Raw genomic sequence first — 18,571 nt, forward strand, 5'->3', positions numbered from 1 at the left:
CTCATCTGAAAAAACACCTCATCTGGAATGTGCAGCTCAGTTTTGGGCAGCAATTCACAAAAAGAACATTGGGGAACTGGAGAAAGTACAGAGAAGGGCAACCAAACTGATAAGAGGCATGGAGGAGATCAGTTATGAGGAAAGATTAGAGGAACTGAATTTATTCTCTCTTGAGAAGAGGAGATTAAGGGGGGATATGATCAACATGTATAAATACATCAGTGGTTCATATAGTGAACTCAGTGTAGAGCTATTCACCCTGAGGTCATCACAGAGGACAAGGGGGCACTCTTTAAGTCTGGAGGAAAAGAAATTTAATCCCCAAACATGGAAAGGTTTCTTCGCAGTGAGAGCTGTGAAAATGTGGAATGGATTTCCTCAAAAGTTGGTTCTGGCCAGCTCAGTGGATTGCTTTAAAAAAGTCCTGGATTCTTTCTTAGATACACAGAATATAACTGGATACTAACATTTATAGGTAAAGTTGATCCAGGGAATATCCGATTGCCTCTCGGGGGATCAGGAAGGTATTTTTTTTCCCTGCAGGAGCAAATTGGATCATGCTTTGCTGGGGTTTTGCCTTCCTGGATCAACTGTGGGTATAGGATTATAACTTTTTTTTCTTTTAATGGTTGAACTGGATTGACTTTTGTCTTTTTTTTTTTTTCAGCCAGACTAACTATGTAACCTTTATAAATCCCACTAGCAAATGCGACTAATCAGCTCAGAAGTGGATTGCTGCCCAAAAATCTGGCTCAGATGTCCTATAACAGAACCCACTTCATATAAAAACATTAGAAAAACTCTTTTTTTCCCACAACAAGATAGAGACATTATCAATACTCGCAGGTTCGAAAAAAAAAAAAACTAAAAGTGTATGGACAGCTTAAAAGAGAATTTTCCTAACTTTAGATTTCTTTTGACTTCCTGTTCTGTCTTTTGGACAAAAGGTGAAGGTATATTAACTCAACAGGAATTTAAAGTGTTAAAGTGTACCTGGGCTTAGACTATGGACATTACTTGCCCTCCAGAAGATTTACCCCCTTCCTGACCAGGCCATTTTTTGCGATACAGCACTGCATTACTTTAACTGACAATTGCATGGTCATGCAACGCTGCACCCAAATTAAATTTATGTCCTTTTTGTTTCCCCCAAATAGAGCTTTCTTTTGGTGGTATTTGATCACCTCTTGATTTTTACTTTTTTGCGCTATAAAAACCGCTAACAATTTTGGAAAAAGAACCAATATTTTTATTTTCTGCTATAAAACATATCCAATAAAAAAAATTTTTAAATCAAATTTCTTTAGAAGTTTAGGTCAACATTTATTCTGCTACATATTTTTGGTAAAAAAAATCCAAATAATTGTATGTTGATTAGTTTGTGCAAAAGTTATAGCGTCTACAAACTATGGTACATATACTGGAATTTCTTTTATTTATTTTTTATACTAGTAATGGCAGCGATCAGCGACTTATAGCGGGACTGCAATATTGCGGTGGGCATTTTTACACTTTGCGGGAACCAGTGACACTAATACAGTGTTCAGTGCTAAAAATATACACTAATCACTGTGCTAATGACACTGGTTGGAAAAAGGGGTTAACATCCAGGGTGATCAAAGGGTTAAGTGTGCACCTAGCTATGTGCTTGGTGCACACTTAGTTTTTACTATGGGAAGTGATGGATCATGTTCTCAGCTCTGTAGAGATACACGATTCATAACTCTCCTCGTCACAAAAGAACTGGATACATCTCTGTTCTTCCTGTCTGACTGATGATCTGCAGGTGCTTGTAGATCTGTTTGTGCTGTGATTTTGCACAGGAATGCCGCCCTGTAACAGTAAAACTGCTATAGGGCGGATGTTAACTGGCTAAAGTATTTTCATATTCTAAAACAGAAAAAAACAAACTCTCACTGACTTCTGTAGCTGCAGGCACTGTGGAGAAATGTACTTTAAGGACAGAAAGTGAAGAGAAATCTCTGGCAGGGCATAACAATTTGACAGTTTTAACCCATTACTACACTATCAAAATTAAAAAAAAATACATATATTTGAAGATTATGTCAGACAAGCAACTAAATATATGGTTTAAATAGAATTGTTTACCTGCCAATTTGTAAAGTGATACAATATTTTTATGATTTACACTTTCCAACTTTACCTTCATTGGGACAAATTAATGCTGCATTTAAAGTGAAACTCCAATTTACAAAAGTAAAATTTTACTTTAAAGGCACTTTGAGCTGTGAATGTGTATGAAGTTGGCACATATTGGTTGATTCAGTAAAATAATGTAATGAGCAAGAATGCAAAGTGGAAGATGGCGCGACCAGAGAGAATCCATCTTGTATTGATTTGTCTGCATTCTGATTTGGTTACTACTGTTTGTTGCACGTTACAGTTAGTGCTTAACTTTGTGCACTCTTTATTAAACAAGCCCCAGTTGTGTCCAATTTTTTTATGGCCATTCGGCATTCATGTACTTTGTGTTCTACATGCAGGTTCTGTGAAATGTCCAGCAAAGCTGAACGCACCATTCAAACCAGGAGAAAGATACCCCCTGGTCATATTCTCCCATGGGCTTGGAGCTTTCAGGTAACCACAACTACATCAGATGTAAGGTAAAGAGGAAATGGTCTGCAATTTTTAAAACATTTTCATATTTAATTTTTCAGACCTCAACGTAAACAAAATAGTAACATAATGCATTTTCTTTATTACTGTTTCTTGTTTTTGCTGGTAAAGTGTCTGTACCAATAAAAACTGCTAAAATTGGTGTATCCTTTCAGAACGTTGTATTCAGCTATCTGTATCGGCTTGGCATCGCAGGGCTTTATAGTTGCCGCAGTTGAACATAGGTAAGTGGATGCATTTAGAAGATACTATAGATGGAATACAGTACTATCTGGAAAAATGTGTTTATGACTGTAACATACACATCTGTGTTTCTGGATGTACAGTTAGCCAACAGAGTAAGAAAGAACAATTTGTATGGCTCTGCCCACTATCCTGGAAAAAGTAATAGTCCTATCTTTTGCGATGAATAGAGACGTGTGAATACTTTTTCGTTCTAAGAAGACCCTTGTATTATATTCACTAGTTCAGTGGAGGGCTTTTGGTTCCTATAGTCCCCCCTTGCCATAAACTTCTGCAACAAACTTTCTTTTATGACTTAAAGCAGGGGTCAGCAACCTGTAGATTGTGATCTACCAGTAGACTGCAGCCATGGGACTGGTAGATTGGGACCTGCTATCCCAGAGCATAAAACCAAGTGCAATGCAGAGGGACTACTTGTAATGTTGGAGCTGTAGTAGGGAGCAAGAGCTGCATAAGCCGATGCCTTCTGTATAGCATTGACTCATGTTCCGTGCGGAGTCATACCAACTGCACTCCACCTCTTATCCCGGCTAGTGGTCTCCAGAATGGTGCCAGCAGCAGGAAAGAGATCTTTAGGTCAGTGTGCAGCAATACACTGGGCATAATAGTATAGGACTGCTTTCACACTGATGCACTGCGGTTTACCCACACCACGGGGGCAGTGCAGTGTACCTGCAGCATTCCTGCAGGTTTGCTGTGCTTAGCCATAGACTTCTATTATATCCTGCGGGTTTAGTGCTCTTTCTGAAAGCGCCAAAACTCTTGAATGCAGGTGTGTGCAGTATACCCGCACAAAGGTAAAGTGCAGGAAATGTTTATTGCTGGATTATTGCACAGACCTGGAAAGAACAGAGCTGTGCCTCTTCAATGTAGTGCAGTACAATTTCAAATGCATTGTACACTAAAGTTAGTTATGCAAGTATTAAATATCTTCTATATACTGCCTGTTTTGAAAATGTACTTTGTATATGTATATATCCTTTTTTTTTTTTTTTTTTTTTTAAACAGTAATTTTAATTACATTTTACAATAAAGGTAATACAAAAATGAACAATAAAGTAAACATTACAATAGAAAAACTGGAAAAGTCTGGACATTTGCATACAGTCCACAGTGTCCCAAACAAGAAGCCATCATGTTAACCTGAATTAAAAGGGATATATTGCAAGTAATGGGAGAGAAAAGAAAAACATTTACGTGGAAGTCTCACCAGGGGATAATAGGAGAAGTGTGCGGAAGGAGGAGATCCAATGTACCCAGATTTTATCAAACTGTTCTGTAGTCCCTCTAAGCTCATACGTTAATGTAAAAAGTGGTACATTTGCATTAATTAGGTAAAGCCATTCTGCTAGCAAGGGAGGTGTATATATATGTATATTTCTAGTAGTCTAGTGTTATACTCTAATTTTGCTGTGCCTCCTTTGTTTTAGGCATATTTTCATTGGAAGCATCCCATTGAGTATCTCATCACAAAACACTTACCTATATTATTCATTCTGTGTTTATTGCCTTAGCAAAAAAAAAAATAACAGTGACATTAGCTGAGCATTATAGGTTGCTAAAGTATTAAAGTGTTTGTAAAGGCTTTTTTATTTTAATTATATTAATGGAGGTATAAACATTCTATATACTGCTTCTCGCACATCTCCTCCCTTATACTCACCTCTCAATCCATCAATGTGCACAGGAGCCTCAGCTGTCCTGGGTCTCTCTCTCCTGATTGGCTCCCACTGCTGTCAATCACAGCCAGTAAGTCAATGAAGAGAGAGCCTGTGGCTGGGCCAAACTGCAGCTCTATGTGTCTCATGGAAACAAAGAAACTTTTTTTTTTTTTTTTTTAATTTTTGTCCTTTTTTGTTTATAGCGCAAAAAATAAAACAACCAGTGGCAATTAAATACCACCAAAAGAAAGCTCTATTTGTGTGAAAAAAATGATAAACATTTCATATGGGTACAGTGTTGCATGACCGCACAATTGTCATTCAAATTGCGACAGCACTGAAAGCTGAAAATTGGCCTGGGCAGGAAGGGGGTATAAGTGCCCGGTAGGCAAGTGGTTAATTTCTTTGATGGATTACCTCTTAACAGAGATGAATCTGCATCTGCAACATTTTATTTCCGGGAGAGGTCCTCTACTGACGCTTGTGAGGAGGAGTGTGACACTCTGGAGGAGGTGTGGATTTATAACAAGACTCCGAAACCAGGCTCAGATGAATTCCCACTCCGATTTGAGCAGGTAAGAGATTGTTGGAAAGGAGGACATGGAAAAGTCATCCACTTGAAGGCAGCGGACTGAAACACTTTCTGTCATTTAATTACATACAGTTGTGCTCAAAAGTTTGCATACCCTGGCAGAAATTGTGAAATTTTGGCATTGATATTGAAAATATGACTGATCATGCCAAAAAATGCTCTTTTATTGAAGGATGATGATCATATGAAGCCATTTATTATAAAATAGCTGTTTGGCTCCTTTTTAAATCATAATGATAACAGAAATCACCCAAATGGCCCGAATCCAAAGTTTACATATCCTGGCATGTTTGGCCTTGGTACAGACACACAAGGTGACACACACGGGTTAAAATGCCAGTTAATGTCCCACATTTGTGGCTTTTTAAATTGCAATTAGTGTCAGTGTATAAATAGTCAATGAGTTTGTTAGCTCTTACGTGGAAGCACTGGCTAGGCTAGATACTGAGCCAGCGCATGAGAGCTAATCACTATTAAGTGATACAAAACTGTTCATATCAAGGCGTTGTTGTTCGAGAATTTGTGCTGCACTTTTGAAATGTCTTGCTTGCTGCATCTTCTGTGCATTTTCTTCCCAACGCACCTTACATTATAGTCAATGATAGTGCACAAAAAACGCACCAAAATCGCAACATGTTTTTTTATTAGTGTGCTTTTTGAGTCACAAGTCCATTTTTTCCTAGGCGCCTGAGGGGGATTAAATGCACTACGCTTTGCACTAATTTGTAGCACAATGCATTAAAAGCACAATAAAAATACAACATGCATTTTCAAGAAAGTGTATATCATGTTTTTTAAAGTACAAGTGTGAATAGGCCCTCAAACTTCATTGCCATCAGTGAATGAGAGAGGAGTCAACCAATAGATAAATCTCAGATAGATCTTTAGAAAATCAAGCCAGTAATTAATTGTGTGCATTTATACTGAATACTTCTGGGAGCATTGCTAACTTTACACACATTATATTACAATGTGAAAGAGGGAGGATCTTTTACTAATTGTTATCTTTATACCTGTGCTATGTTCTTTTATAAATGTATTCTTGTGATCTATTATCCTTGGCTGCTTTTTATTTGTAGGTACAGAAGAGGGTGGATGAATGCATCCGGGCTCTGGACCTTGTGCTGGATATCAATGCTGGAAAATCAGTAACCAACACATTACCATCCAATTTTGACTGGCTACTGTTAAAGGTGGGTAAATTGGAGGCATAGGCACTTACTGTACATAAAGAATTATACGAGCAGCTTCCTACGTAGGACCACCATCGACAAATTTGATGGACAAATGCAGCTGCTTTTGGAATCAGTCACTCTTTTGAGATCATTCAGAATTCATTGACATGTGCATTTGGCCTGCAATTGACCTCCTTGAATTAAAAAAAAAAAATTCTGACATGATGGTGTTATATCTTTCACTTGGATATTATAAGTTATAATGTTATACAGCTAGATTAAACAAAAGCTGTGTCTGTCTTCATTTCTGGCTGCAAAGCAACAAAATATGATTATTTTAAAGGGGGGTGATTCTTTTCTATACCCACTGCAGGTAATCTGGCAGGAAAAACATGGACTTATTTCCACAAAGCTCTGAAGCTGCTGGTTGATAAAGCCTGAATTACATGATGAAAACACTAACAAAAGCTTCTTTCTGGTTGACATTTTTACAAGTGTGACTCTTCTCTTTTAGGACTCTATTGATGTACAGAGAGTGGCAGCAGTGGGACACTCCTTTGGGGCAGCTACAGCAATCAAAGCACTTGGGAGGGATTCACGATTTAGGTAAGGGCATGACTCTGTCTTACCAGGTTTTCTGCAGGCTTTTGGAATTAAGAAACACTTGAGATGTTGATGTTGTTACAGTCCATTCATCCATCCGTCATGATCTATTTGACCTGCACCTACTGAAACTGAGCCCCATTATTTATTGGGGAAGGCTGTTTAAAACGGAACTCCAGCCTTACCTTCTTGCAAATAAATAGCCAATCCGTCACTCAGTGCAAAATAAACTAAATGTAAAATATTGTAACACAATTCAAGTATAATATAAATCAGACCAATAAGAAACCAAGTCAAAAAGTTCAAAAAAGTCCAAAAAAGTGACAAAAGTGCTGCGTGTTTGCCAACTTCTTCACAAAAAGTGCTCCTGTGCTCATGTAGCATAATATATTTTGGCCTAAATTTATGACGAATTCTGATTTTTAAACTGGATATGTTTTATAGCAAAAATTAAAAAATGTTTTTTTTTTCAAAATTGTAGGTCTTTTTTGTTTATAGCGCAAAAAATAAAAAACGCACAGGTTATCAAATACCACCGAAAAAGAAAGCTCTATTTGTGAGAAAATAAGGATGTAAATTTCATTTGGATGCAGCGTTGCATGACCGCGCAATTGTCAGTTAAAATAACGCAGCGCCATATCGCAAAAAATGGCCTGGTCAGGAAGGGGGGTAAATCCTCTGGAGGGCAAGTGGTTAAAGAATAAAGGGGCCTCTTACCAAATGTAGGTGGTCTTGAATTACACAGATCAAAAGCGATTGAATCCGAACTCCAGGTTGGCATTCTCGCTGTCAGACCCTCAGCAGATTAAGTGACCTCATCGATGAAGTATGTAGACAAACCAAATAGCAGCCTTAGTCTCAAATGTCGCTCACTGCAGTCACGTGTAAATCATAAATGAGAAGCCTCATGGTGCAGTAAACGTAAACTTCCATTTATTTATAAAAGTATTGCACTTACATAAGGTAGGTAAATACAAGCAGTTTATCATAAAAACATCCAATCGCAATGTCAGCTGGCATGCCGGAATGTGATGTCGTCACACTCAGCACTTTTTGTGAAGAAGTTTACAAGCACGGAGCACTTTTGTCACTTCTTTGGACTATTTATGTATATGAACTTTTGGTGTGATTTATATTATACTTGAATTGTGTTACAATATTTTACATTTAGTTTATTTTGCACTATAATCATATATTTATGATTTAAAGGGACAGCACACTTTTTTTTTAAAAGAAAGCAGTTAGGCTGGAGCTGCATCTTCCAGATTCCTCTGGAATGAAGTTTAGATAATTCCATTTCTTATTATATTATTATTATACAGGATTTATATAGCGCCTATAGTTTGCTCAGCGTTTTAAATTATGGTGGGAGACAGTACGCGAGACAGTACAGTAACAATACGATTCAATACAAGAGGGGTTGTAGGGCCCTGCTCCTTGGAGCTTACAATCTAGGAGGGAGGGGATAGTGGTACAGGAGGAAATAGCTGTGGGGGATGGACTGGTAGGAGGAGTAGAGGAGTTCAGTATTAGCTGGGGTCGGGGTAGGCTTCCCTGAAGAGAGAGGTTTTCAGAGTGCGCCTAAAGGTGAGTAGAGTAGGCGATAGTCTGATGGATTGGGGTAGGGAGTTCCAGAGGATGGGGGAAGCTCTGGAGAAGTCATGGAGACAAGCATGGGAGGAGGAGACAAGGGAGCTAGAGAGTAGGAGGTCTTGTGAGGAGCGGAGAGTACAGTTTGGGTGATATTTGGAGACAAGATCAGTGATGTAGTTTGGGGCAGAGTTATAAATGGCTTTATACGTCAGTGTTAGCGTTTTGAATTTTATTCGTTGGGCAATTGGAAGCCAGTGGAGGGATTGGCAGAGAGGGGTGGCAGATACAGAACGGTTAGTAAGGTGGATGAGTCTGGCAGCAGCATTCATGATAGACTGAAGTGGGGATAGCCTGTGGTGTCACAACTCAGAAAAAGATGAGAACCTGTGTTCCTAATACAAGAAGCCATCTAGTTACATGTTGATATTTTGTCTGCTTGTGGTTGTAGATGTGGTGTAGCTCTGGATTCCTGGATGTTCTCTCTCAGAGACGAAATCTTCACAACAATCCACCAGCCAGTTTTATTTGTCAACTCAGAGAAGTTCCAGTGGGTGGAAAATGTCATGATTATGAAGAAGATGGATTCCTCCAGCGTGGAGAGGAAGATGATTACCATCAAGTATGTTTACAGCCCCTGCAGATATGTACTGACCTGCAATAGCAAAAAAAAGAGCTCTGCATATTTATAAAGCCCGGTGTTATGCTTCTATATGTACATTGTGCACTGCTAGCTTGGGAAGTCCAAATCAAGCCAATTGCAATAAAATTGGAAGTTAAAAACATTGGATGATAGCCTGTATATGCCACATCTCAAGGCCACATTACCGACTTGCTGTATTAAAGTGGGTGTAAACCTTTGACATGAAATATGAACAAAGCATATCCCTCTATAGTTTGTACTTGTCACAATCCAGAGCATTTGTCTGCTGCCTCATTTCTCTGCTATCAACATGGGTCACATCTCACAAGTTTTCATGACAGCAAGAGAAAAAAGGTGACAAGGGAGGGACCTCCGGTACACAGCCTTTGATTGAAAGTCTCAGCTCTGTTCATGTGTGCTGTGTGAAGGGCTATGTCTCTTCCCTCCAATCAGCCCTAAGCTCTCCTCACTGAGTTTTGCAGTGTGCAACTTCAGCTCCCCACCCCATTCTTTCTGAAAGCTCAGACAAGCTGTAAAAATTCTGGACTTTGAAAGGCTCTAGAGAAGAGAAGACTACAGATAAACCGGTGCAACTTATGTAGGAGGATGTTTGATATTTGTGTATCACCTGAGGCCAGTCACTTCACTCAGTCTGTGTAAGGGTTTACACTTTAAGTGGCCTGCATTTTATGAATGAGATGCAAAGTGCAGGCCTTGATACTGAGTAACACTGGATTATAATGGAGAGAGGATGACTAGTCCCAAAATCTTTTGTCCTTTAGGTTTCATTCACTGTGAGTGATAGATGGAGGAGCATTTATTTTGTTGTTTCCACCATGCCACATACTGTATGCAGAAAAAAAATAATAGATTAGTTGTCTTGAATAGCATAAGACAGGGATGCTCAAACTGTGGCCTCCAGGCCACATGTGACCCACGGAGCCCTCTGATGTGGCCACGGACCTCAAACCAGGGAAGCTCATGCCTGGAGTAGGCAACCCAATGACCGTGATCAAGGCTTGGCAATCTCTCATCCCTAGAGCATCAGAGTGCAATGAGTCAGTGGCAGTAGCGGAGGAAGTAGGCAGGCGTGAAGGGAGCAGGAGCCGTATAAACCGATGCTTCCTCTGTAGCACTGACTTCTGTCCAAGGCGTGATACCAACTGCACTCTAACTCTAATACTTTCTAGCACCCTGGACAGTGATACCAGCAGCAGCTGCAAGAGGAAAAGAAGGTCATTTTATCGAACAACACATTCACTGGGCATAATAGTTTTTTCAATGGGCATGTTAGTACCTATTAAAGGGTTAACAACTATTAGGCTGCATTCACACCGATCCATGGGTGCATCATAGTGTGCCTGCAGGTTAGCTGCACTGAGACATAGCCTTCTATTATATCATGTGTGCTTTCTGAAAGTGCACCAAAGATCCTGAATGCATGAGTTTTGGTGTGCTTTCAGAAAGTGCACCGCACCTGCCAGATATAAGTCTATGGCAAAGCGCAATGGACCCGCAGGAAAGCAGCAGGTGCACTGTGCTGCACCCACAGTGTGGGTAAACTGCAGTACATCAGCATTATAGGGGGCTCAGGACAGTAAGGGCTCATTTACATTTGTGGTTTGGGGGGTGTTAAGACCCCATAGTTCATTGTGGCCCACAACAGGTTATCAAATCATCAAGTGCCCCCTGCTCTTTGAACACCCCTGCCACATTTAGTCTAGCACTTAATGCTGGCCATATATACTCACCAGCCACTTTATTAGGTAAACCTTGCTAGTGCTAAGAAAATATCCCCCACACCATTACACCACCACCAGCCAGAACCATTGATACAAGGCAGGATGGATCCATGCCTTCATGTTGTTTACACCATATTCTGATCCTACCATCTGAATTTTGCAGCAACCAGTCTGCCCATTCTCATCTGGCCTCTGACATCAACAAGGCATTTTTGTCCACACAACTGCCACTTACTGGATATTTTCTCTTTTTCGGACCATTCTATGTAAACCCTATAGATCAGTGGTTCTCAACCTTCCTAATGCCGCGACCCTTTAATACAGTTCTTCATGTTGTGGTGACCCCCAACCATAAAATTACTTTCGTTGCTACTTCATAACTGTAATTTTGCAGTGGGAGGAGTAGTGCCACATCATTGGTGTCAGTGAGAGGAGTAGACAAATACAAAAATTAGCACTCAAATCCTCTACAAAAAACCCAATAAGTTACTTAGCATTCCTTCCCCTGAAGTACAAAAATTTTAAAAATAATAATAAGCAAACTTAAATAAATAAATAAGATATAAATGTAAAGTCCCATACACCTAAAGTCCAAAAAGTCAAAAGTCAAAAAGGATCCTTGTACGTGATTTCCCAATAGCTCTTTTCTTCCTGAATCAAATTAGCGGTGTGCTTCAGAAAATCTTCAAATACCTCAAAGGTAAAAATCTCAACATAGTATATTACCACAATTATTAAAATAAAGTGCCACACGTGTCACATGCAGATACACAGAAGTGCCACAGCAAACGTGAAAACTCTGGACTCTAATACTTCAATTAGTAATTCCACTGCACACAATATAAAGAGTGCATAATTACCCCAACATAAATACAATCAGCATAGGGTCCATAATATAGATGAGAAAGCCTCCAAACATTGTTCTCCCATCTTCTACAACCTTTTCCCATAGACATATAAATTTGATGAAACCAGCTTCCATATAGTGAAATAATCCAGAAGAAGAGACCCCCCTCCTTAGCGGTAACTCTTTACAATCACCATACCACTCTGAAGGAGAGCCAGGCAAAAATGGAAGTATCCAGGGTTGGAACAACCGCGTGTTCCAGAACCCAAAATGGCCGCCACGGCACTTCCGGAAAACGGCAATACGTCACCACGTCACGTGCCCCGGACGCGTTTCGTCACATCCGGACTTTTTCAACAGGGATCTTGCATATCCCTGTTGAAAAAGTCCGGATGTGACGAAACGCCAAGGGGTTAAAATTTATCTTTGGGAACATGTTAGATGTTCCACCTGTTTTTAGGGTGGAACATGTAACATATTCCCAATGCTGCAGCCCCCGCCCACACAGCCGTGTCATTCATTCACAGCGTTCTGTGAATAAATGAACTACAAGTCCTGGCAGCCTTAGCAGCTGTCAGCTTGTAGTCCTCAATGAAATACCACAGTGCTGTGGAGCACCGTGGTAGTTCATTGATTCTTCCTGTCAGTATATCTGCTTGCCTGTACGTCCCCTATGTGCAAGCAGATATACTGACAGGTCTTAGGCTAAGGTCACACCTAAGTGTTTTCCGCAGCATTTTGCAGAAACTCGCTACAGTCCATTTAACATGATTTCCTATGGGACACACTCACATCTCTTCGTTTTCACCCGGTGCGTGTCAGTGACTTTTTTAAATGCAAAAAGTTGCATTTTGTTTCTATAGACTTCAATGTAGACGCTGCAGAAAAGCATGTAGTACGTTTTGCTGCGTTTTAATCTGCCTAGCAACAAGAAAAAAAAAACACAAAACGCATTGAAAACGTGGCAAAAATGCACTGCAGAAATGGATCAAATGCAAACTGTATAGGTGTAAACCTAGCCTTACAGGCTCCTGCAACAAACAATAATAAATGCATTTTTTACCTGTAAAAAAAATTTGCATTTACTATTTTTTGTCAAAAGGTGAACTTGTCCTTTAACAGATTTATACATATACACCTGCCCATTATGTACCCAGGCAGATACCAAGCAAGCTGGATGGGTATATGCAGTTCAGTCTGATTATCAGCTGTTTGCTTGCTCCAGATCATTGAAAGGGATAAGAACAGATAGTCAAACAAACAGTATTTCTCTTCAGTTCATTGAAGGACATTAGTCATACTTCAGATGGGCTTAATGTTGCCACCTACAGGAGCACATCATGAAGTATGGCTATGTCCTTCAGTGGACTCAGAGCAAATGATTTTTACGGTGAGTACAGAAATCCCATGATCTCATCCGTTCATTGAAGGACACAGCCATACTTCACAATGGATTTGCAACTGTAGGTGGCAACCTCAAATCCACCTGTCATAACTATGGCTGTGTCCTTCAATGAATTCAGAGAAAAGGATGTTACAGTGAGTGCAAAAACCCCATTTTCAGGAGTACAGTCCTAGTTACAAGTTTCCTTTTAAGATGACCATGTTACAATCCGATTTTATAATCTGTGTTAGATTTACCAACAACCATCTAGTGTGAGAACTTGCCTCAAAGAGTTAAATGGATTCTGAAGACAGTACCCTTACATAATTCTCTGTAAATCTAACAGGGATTGTACTGTCAGGTTGTTACCTGTATGGCCAGTTTAACAATACTATGCTGATTACAATGACATGCTAGTATGTGAGCTCTTTCAGTTTGTCTGATGGGTTTGTTCTTTTTCCCTCTACAGGGGCAGTGTACATCAGAGCTTCCCTGACTTCACATTCCTCACTGGTTACCTGATAGGGAAAATATTCAAGTTAAAGGGAGAAATTGATCCATATGTGGGGATGGACATTATTATCAATGTAACTTTAGCTTTCCTACAGCGACACCTTGGTGAGTATTTACAGAGAACTAATACTGTACATACATGATCCATTGTATACATTTGTGATGTTGGATCATAAGAGCTATGATCACACTGTTGTGTGGCCATCATAGACTTAATTTACAGTCATGCCAATATTCTGAAGATTACCTAAATCCCAATTGGACTTTTAGTTTAAGTTGGCTAAATACTGTAAATTCCAGAAGCATCAGACAAAAGTCATATGGTTGGTTTTCTTAATAAATCAGCCACAGCATGATTAGAAAGCATGACCCCTGCCAGCATGATGTGCATAGGTAAGGACCCTTGTTTTCTATGTGGAAGTAGTGGCCTCTCTACAGAGGTTTGACATGCCCCTGCTGAGTCAGACCCGGAGCTCTCCAATCACCTGGGAGCATGATCTTTGTTGGTTGCAGATCTATAGGTCTAACTCAGCAGGCCACTGCTTTCCTACACAGAGCAAGGATCCTCTACAGCATGTGAGAAACAGGCTTTTCTACTGATGCTGTGGCTGCTTTAAAAAATGAAAATGAAGTGCTTTAGAAAGACATTAAACATCTTTTTTTTTCTTATCCATTGAGGGACACAAAGTCACGGTATTCAGCATCAACAGGAGGACTGCACACTGGCAGACAAAATGTAGACCAGCCCAGGGTATATTCTGTCCCATCAGCCAGATTTTCAAGAATTTATTTGCTTTTGTTTCAATTCGGTCTCCACTGTACCAGGTGCCCAAGCAATTTCTACTAACGGATTGGGGAATGATTGCAGCACATCCACCTCTGGTGCTGATGTCTGCAGCTTGGAGTCATGGTGTCCTCTGCTTGTAGTCTCTTTTGCCTTTGGAGTTCTCCTTGGCTGGATTCTTTGCCCTCTTGGCTAAAGCTTTTATTGCAGTCATGCAGGAATTTATGACCTAAATAGCCTCATTTTTTTTACTCTGATTGCAAAGACCAAAAGTGCACTTCTACTCCTTCCCCAGCAGATTCTGTAGGGACCCATTCAGACCTTGGAGTCCTGGTGCATTGCATTAACTTGTGGTTTAAGGCAACCTATTCGAATGTGTGGACTGGCAATACACCAAAACATCCAAAATAATGGAAAATGTACCATTTTTGACAATGCACTAGCATGCTGCAGTATTTGTGCGTTGAAGCTGTGTTGTCTTGTCAAAATGAATGGCTCTGTGATGGGCTAATGCACGTAATGTGTGTTACAGTAACACTCTGGAACTAGTGACTTCTGAGCCACCGTCTGCAAAGGCTGATTTTGAGTGTCAGGGCATCCCTCAAGCCCTTGCTGGATGAGCTTACCAATAAAGAGTTTTAATCAACTGATGTTATTCTCAAGTTGAAGGAGATCACTTTGACCCTTAAGGATCAAGACTGTGGTCATTCTGGTGATCTTCATAGCTCCAAAATGGACCAGATGGATTTGGTAAGCCTTATCAAATTTCTAGCAGACATTCCATGGGCTCTTCCAAACCAACCCAGCCTACTATCCCAAGGGCCAGGTTACCACTCTGCTTCATAGTCTTAATGGCAAGAATATTAAGAGACAGGGTCTCTGAATTGGTAATTTCCACATTGCTAAAACTACCTCTTGTAAAGTTTAAAATCGCACATGGAGAGCATACTTTACATGGTGTGAAGAAAGATGCTTTTGTCCCAGGAAATACTCTGTATGAAGGATCCTGATCTTTTTCCAATCAGGCCTGGATTAGCATTTGGCCTCAAGTACCATCAAGATGCAAATCTCAGCCCTTGCGTTCTTATTCCGGAGACCGCTAGGCTCCCATTGTTTTGGTAAAGAACGTTCATGTAGCCTCTCCTGTAGTCACTTGTTACTCCATGGAATTTGAATTTGGCTCTCTCTGCACTGTCCTTTGAACCCATCATAGATAGTCTCCTTTCTACCCTCACTCACAAGGTTTATTATTTGTTGCCATTACCTCCGCCATATGTTTGTCTGAAGCTGGTGCCTCATCTTGTAAAGAACCTCTATTGATCTTACAAAAAGACAAGGTGTAGTTAAGGCCTAGAACCTCTTTTCTTTCCAAGGTGGATTTTGGTCTTACACCTCAACCAGATTCAATTCACATCTCCCTGTCCAACCTCTGTACATTAGAAGGAAATTTCCCGCCATTGCCTGGATAAAGTTTGTGCTGTGCTGGTTTACCTCTCAACCACTGCTTCTATTAGAAAGTCTGACTCATTCTGTGTGATTTCTGATAGTCCCTGTAAAGGGGAACCAGCCTCTCACATGATCATTTCTTGGTGGCTCAGGCATCAAAGGTCTTAAAGACAAGGTTCCACCGTTTCCTGTTGAAGTGCATTCTACTAAGCCTATGCGTGCTTCATGGGCTTTTTGGCATCAGGCAACTGTTTCTCAGATTTCCAAGGTTGCAGGTCTTTTGTTCATATGTTCTCCAAGTTCTAAGATTTAAGCCGAGAGTTTCAATTGGGCTTTAATGTCAGTATCTATCAATCTAATCTATCTACAGTCTTGGCCAAAAATATTAGCACCCCTGAATTTCTGTCAGATAATCACCCTTTGCCCAGAAAATTGTTGCAATTACAAATGTTTGACCACATCCCTGCCACCCTATAACAGATATACTTCTACAGGGCGGCAGGGGTACGCAATACAGTTGTGTTCAAAATAATAGCAGTGTGTTGAAAAAAGTGAATAAAGCTGAAAATCCTTCTAATAGCTTTTATTTCCATCCACACAAATGCATTGGGAACACTACACATTCTATTCCAAATCAAAACATGAAGAAAAATAGATCAAATTTGTGTTGTTCCTCTAAAAAAAATTGAAGAAAAGTGAATATTAGACTGTTCAAAAAAATAGCAGTTTTTGAATTCTTCTTTACAAACTCAAACATTCACTATATAAACTGAAAAATGTTTGAAGATTTTGCTTTCCTTTGAATCACTTAATGAATATTTAGTTGTATAAGCACTGTTTCTGAGAACTGCTGTACATCTGTGTTGCATGGAGTCACCCAACTTTTGGCACCTGTGAACAGGTATTCCAGCCCAGGATGATTGGACTACATTCCACAGTTCTTCTCTATTTCTTGGTTTTGCCTCAGAAACTGCATTTTTGATGTCACCCCACACGTTTTCTATTGGATTAAGATCCGGGGATTGGGTTTGCCACTCCATAACGTCAATCTTGTTGGTCTGGAACCAAGATGTTGCCCGTTTACTGGTGTGTTTGGGGTCGTTGAGGGGTTGGAACACCCATTTCAAGGGCATTTCCTCTTCAGCATAAGGCAGCATGACCTCTTCAAGTATTCTGATGTATTCAAACTGATCCATGATCCCTGGTATGCGATAAATAGGCCCAACACAGTAGTATGAGAAACATCCCCATATCATGATGCTTGCGCAACCATGCTTCACTGTCTTCACAGTGTACTGTGGCTTGAATTCAGTGTTGGGGGGTCGTCTGACAAACTGTCTCCGGCCACTAGACCCAAAAAGAACAATCTTACTTTCATCAGTCCACAAAATGTTGCGCCATTTCTCTTTAGGCCAGTCAATGTGCTCTTTGGCAAATTGTAACCTCTTCAGCACGTCTTTTTTTCAACAGTGGGACTTTGCGGGGGCTTCTTGCAGATAGCTTGGCTTCACATAGGCGTCTTCTAATTGTAACAGTACTCACAGGTAACTTTAGACCACCTTTGATCTTCCTGGAGCTGATTGTTGGCTGAGTCCGCGCCATTTTGGTTATTCTTCTATCCATTCGAATGGTAGTGTTTCGCTTTCTTCCAAGTCTTTCAGGTTTTTGTTGCCATTTTAAAGCATTTACGATCATTGTAGCTGAGCAGCCTATCATTTTCTGCACTTCTTTATATGTTTTCCCCTCTCCAATCCACGTTTTAATCAAGATACGCTGTTCTTCTGAACCATGTTTGGAACGACCCATTTTCCTCAGAATTTCAGAGAGAAATGCACTGTAACCAGCATGTACAACATTTGCTGCCTTCCTTCCTTTAAATAAGGGCAATAATTGCCACCTGCTTTTCAAAGAATGAATGACCTCACTAATAGAAGTCCACACTGCTATTATTTTGAACATGTCCCTTTCAATTAGTGATTCAATTACACAGAATCAGCAGCATGCATGTCATGACTGTTGGGTCTGTTGGATTTCTATTACTCTACTACACCTGTTAGTAAATTATTTGCCATGTAGAAATATAATTTCTACCAAAAACAGTGATCAGGTTAGTGATGTCTGACTATTATTTTGAACACAGCTGTATATGTGATTTTGCATTTCCGGGTAGTGGGCGCGTGCGAGCCATGCGCACAACCTACCCGCGCTGCCATTCGTGGTCACGGCTGTCAATGATTACCTGCTGGCGCCCGGTGATTACAGAGGATCTCCGATGGGGGAGGAGGGCTGCTTTGTTTACTAACGGTCTTCCTCCCTGTTAGCTCGGACACACTGCTCTGGGTGGCTGTGCAATGATCTAAAGCACATGTCAAAAAGCACCCAGAAATGGTTTTAGACAAAGCGCTGGCGAGGACCCGAATTGGCCAGCAGTGAGTCCAGATCTCAGTCCCATAGTGCTCCTGGGGGGAGATCTCAAAATAGCAGTTGGGAAAAGGAACCCTTCCAATCTGGGAGACCTGGAGCAGGATGTGATTGATTTCAGTTATTTTTTTTAAGGGGTATGCTATCGAGTATTAAATTAAGGGTGCCAATAATTTTGTCCAGTTTAATTTGGGGTTTTGTGTGGAATTTATCAGATTTTACTTTTCTATTTCTCCACTTTTTTGTGTCATACAAATACAAACAAAATAAATAAATACAAGAATGCCTAA

General features: G+C 40.2%; 1 protein-coding gene across 3 annotated transcripts in view; it reads left to right on the forward strand.

Moving 5' to 3' along the window:
• The window catches only part of LOC149447653 (platelet-activating factor acetylhydrolase-like), a 91,557-nt gene that overhangs the window by 67,520 nt on the left and 5,466 nt on the right, over positions 1-18,571 (forward strand). For all 3 annotated transcript variants that reach the window (XM_089652278.1, XM_089652277.1, XM_089652280.1), the window contains 7 exons: positions 2,505-2,598; positions 2,793-2,861; positions 4,969-5,116; positions 6,213-6,326; positions 6,823-6,914; positions 8,953-9,123; positions 13,587-13,735. In XM_089652278.1, the coding sequence (XP_089508404.1) occupies positions 2,505-2,598; positions 2,793-2,861; positions 4,969-5,116; positions 6,213-6,326; positions 6,823-6,914; positions 8,953-9,123; positions 13,587-13,735 (837 nt within the window). The remainder of the gene's footprint in view (positions 1-2,504; positions 2,599-2,792; positions 2,862-4,968; positions 5,117-6,212; positions 6,327-6,822; positions 6,915-8,952; positions 9,124-13,586; positions 13,736-18,571) is intronic.

Source organism: Staurois parvus, unplaced genomic scaffold (assembly GCF_062004578.1).
Source record: "Staurois parvus isolate SC_StPar_1 unplaced genomic scaffold, SC_StPar_1.0 ptg000678l, whole genome shotgun sequence".
NCBI lineage: Eukaryota > Metazoa > Chordata > Amphibia > Anura > Ranidae > Staurois > Staurois parvus.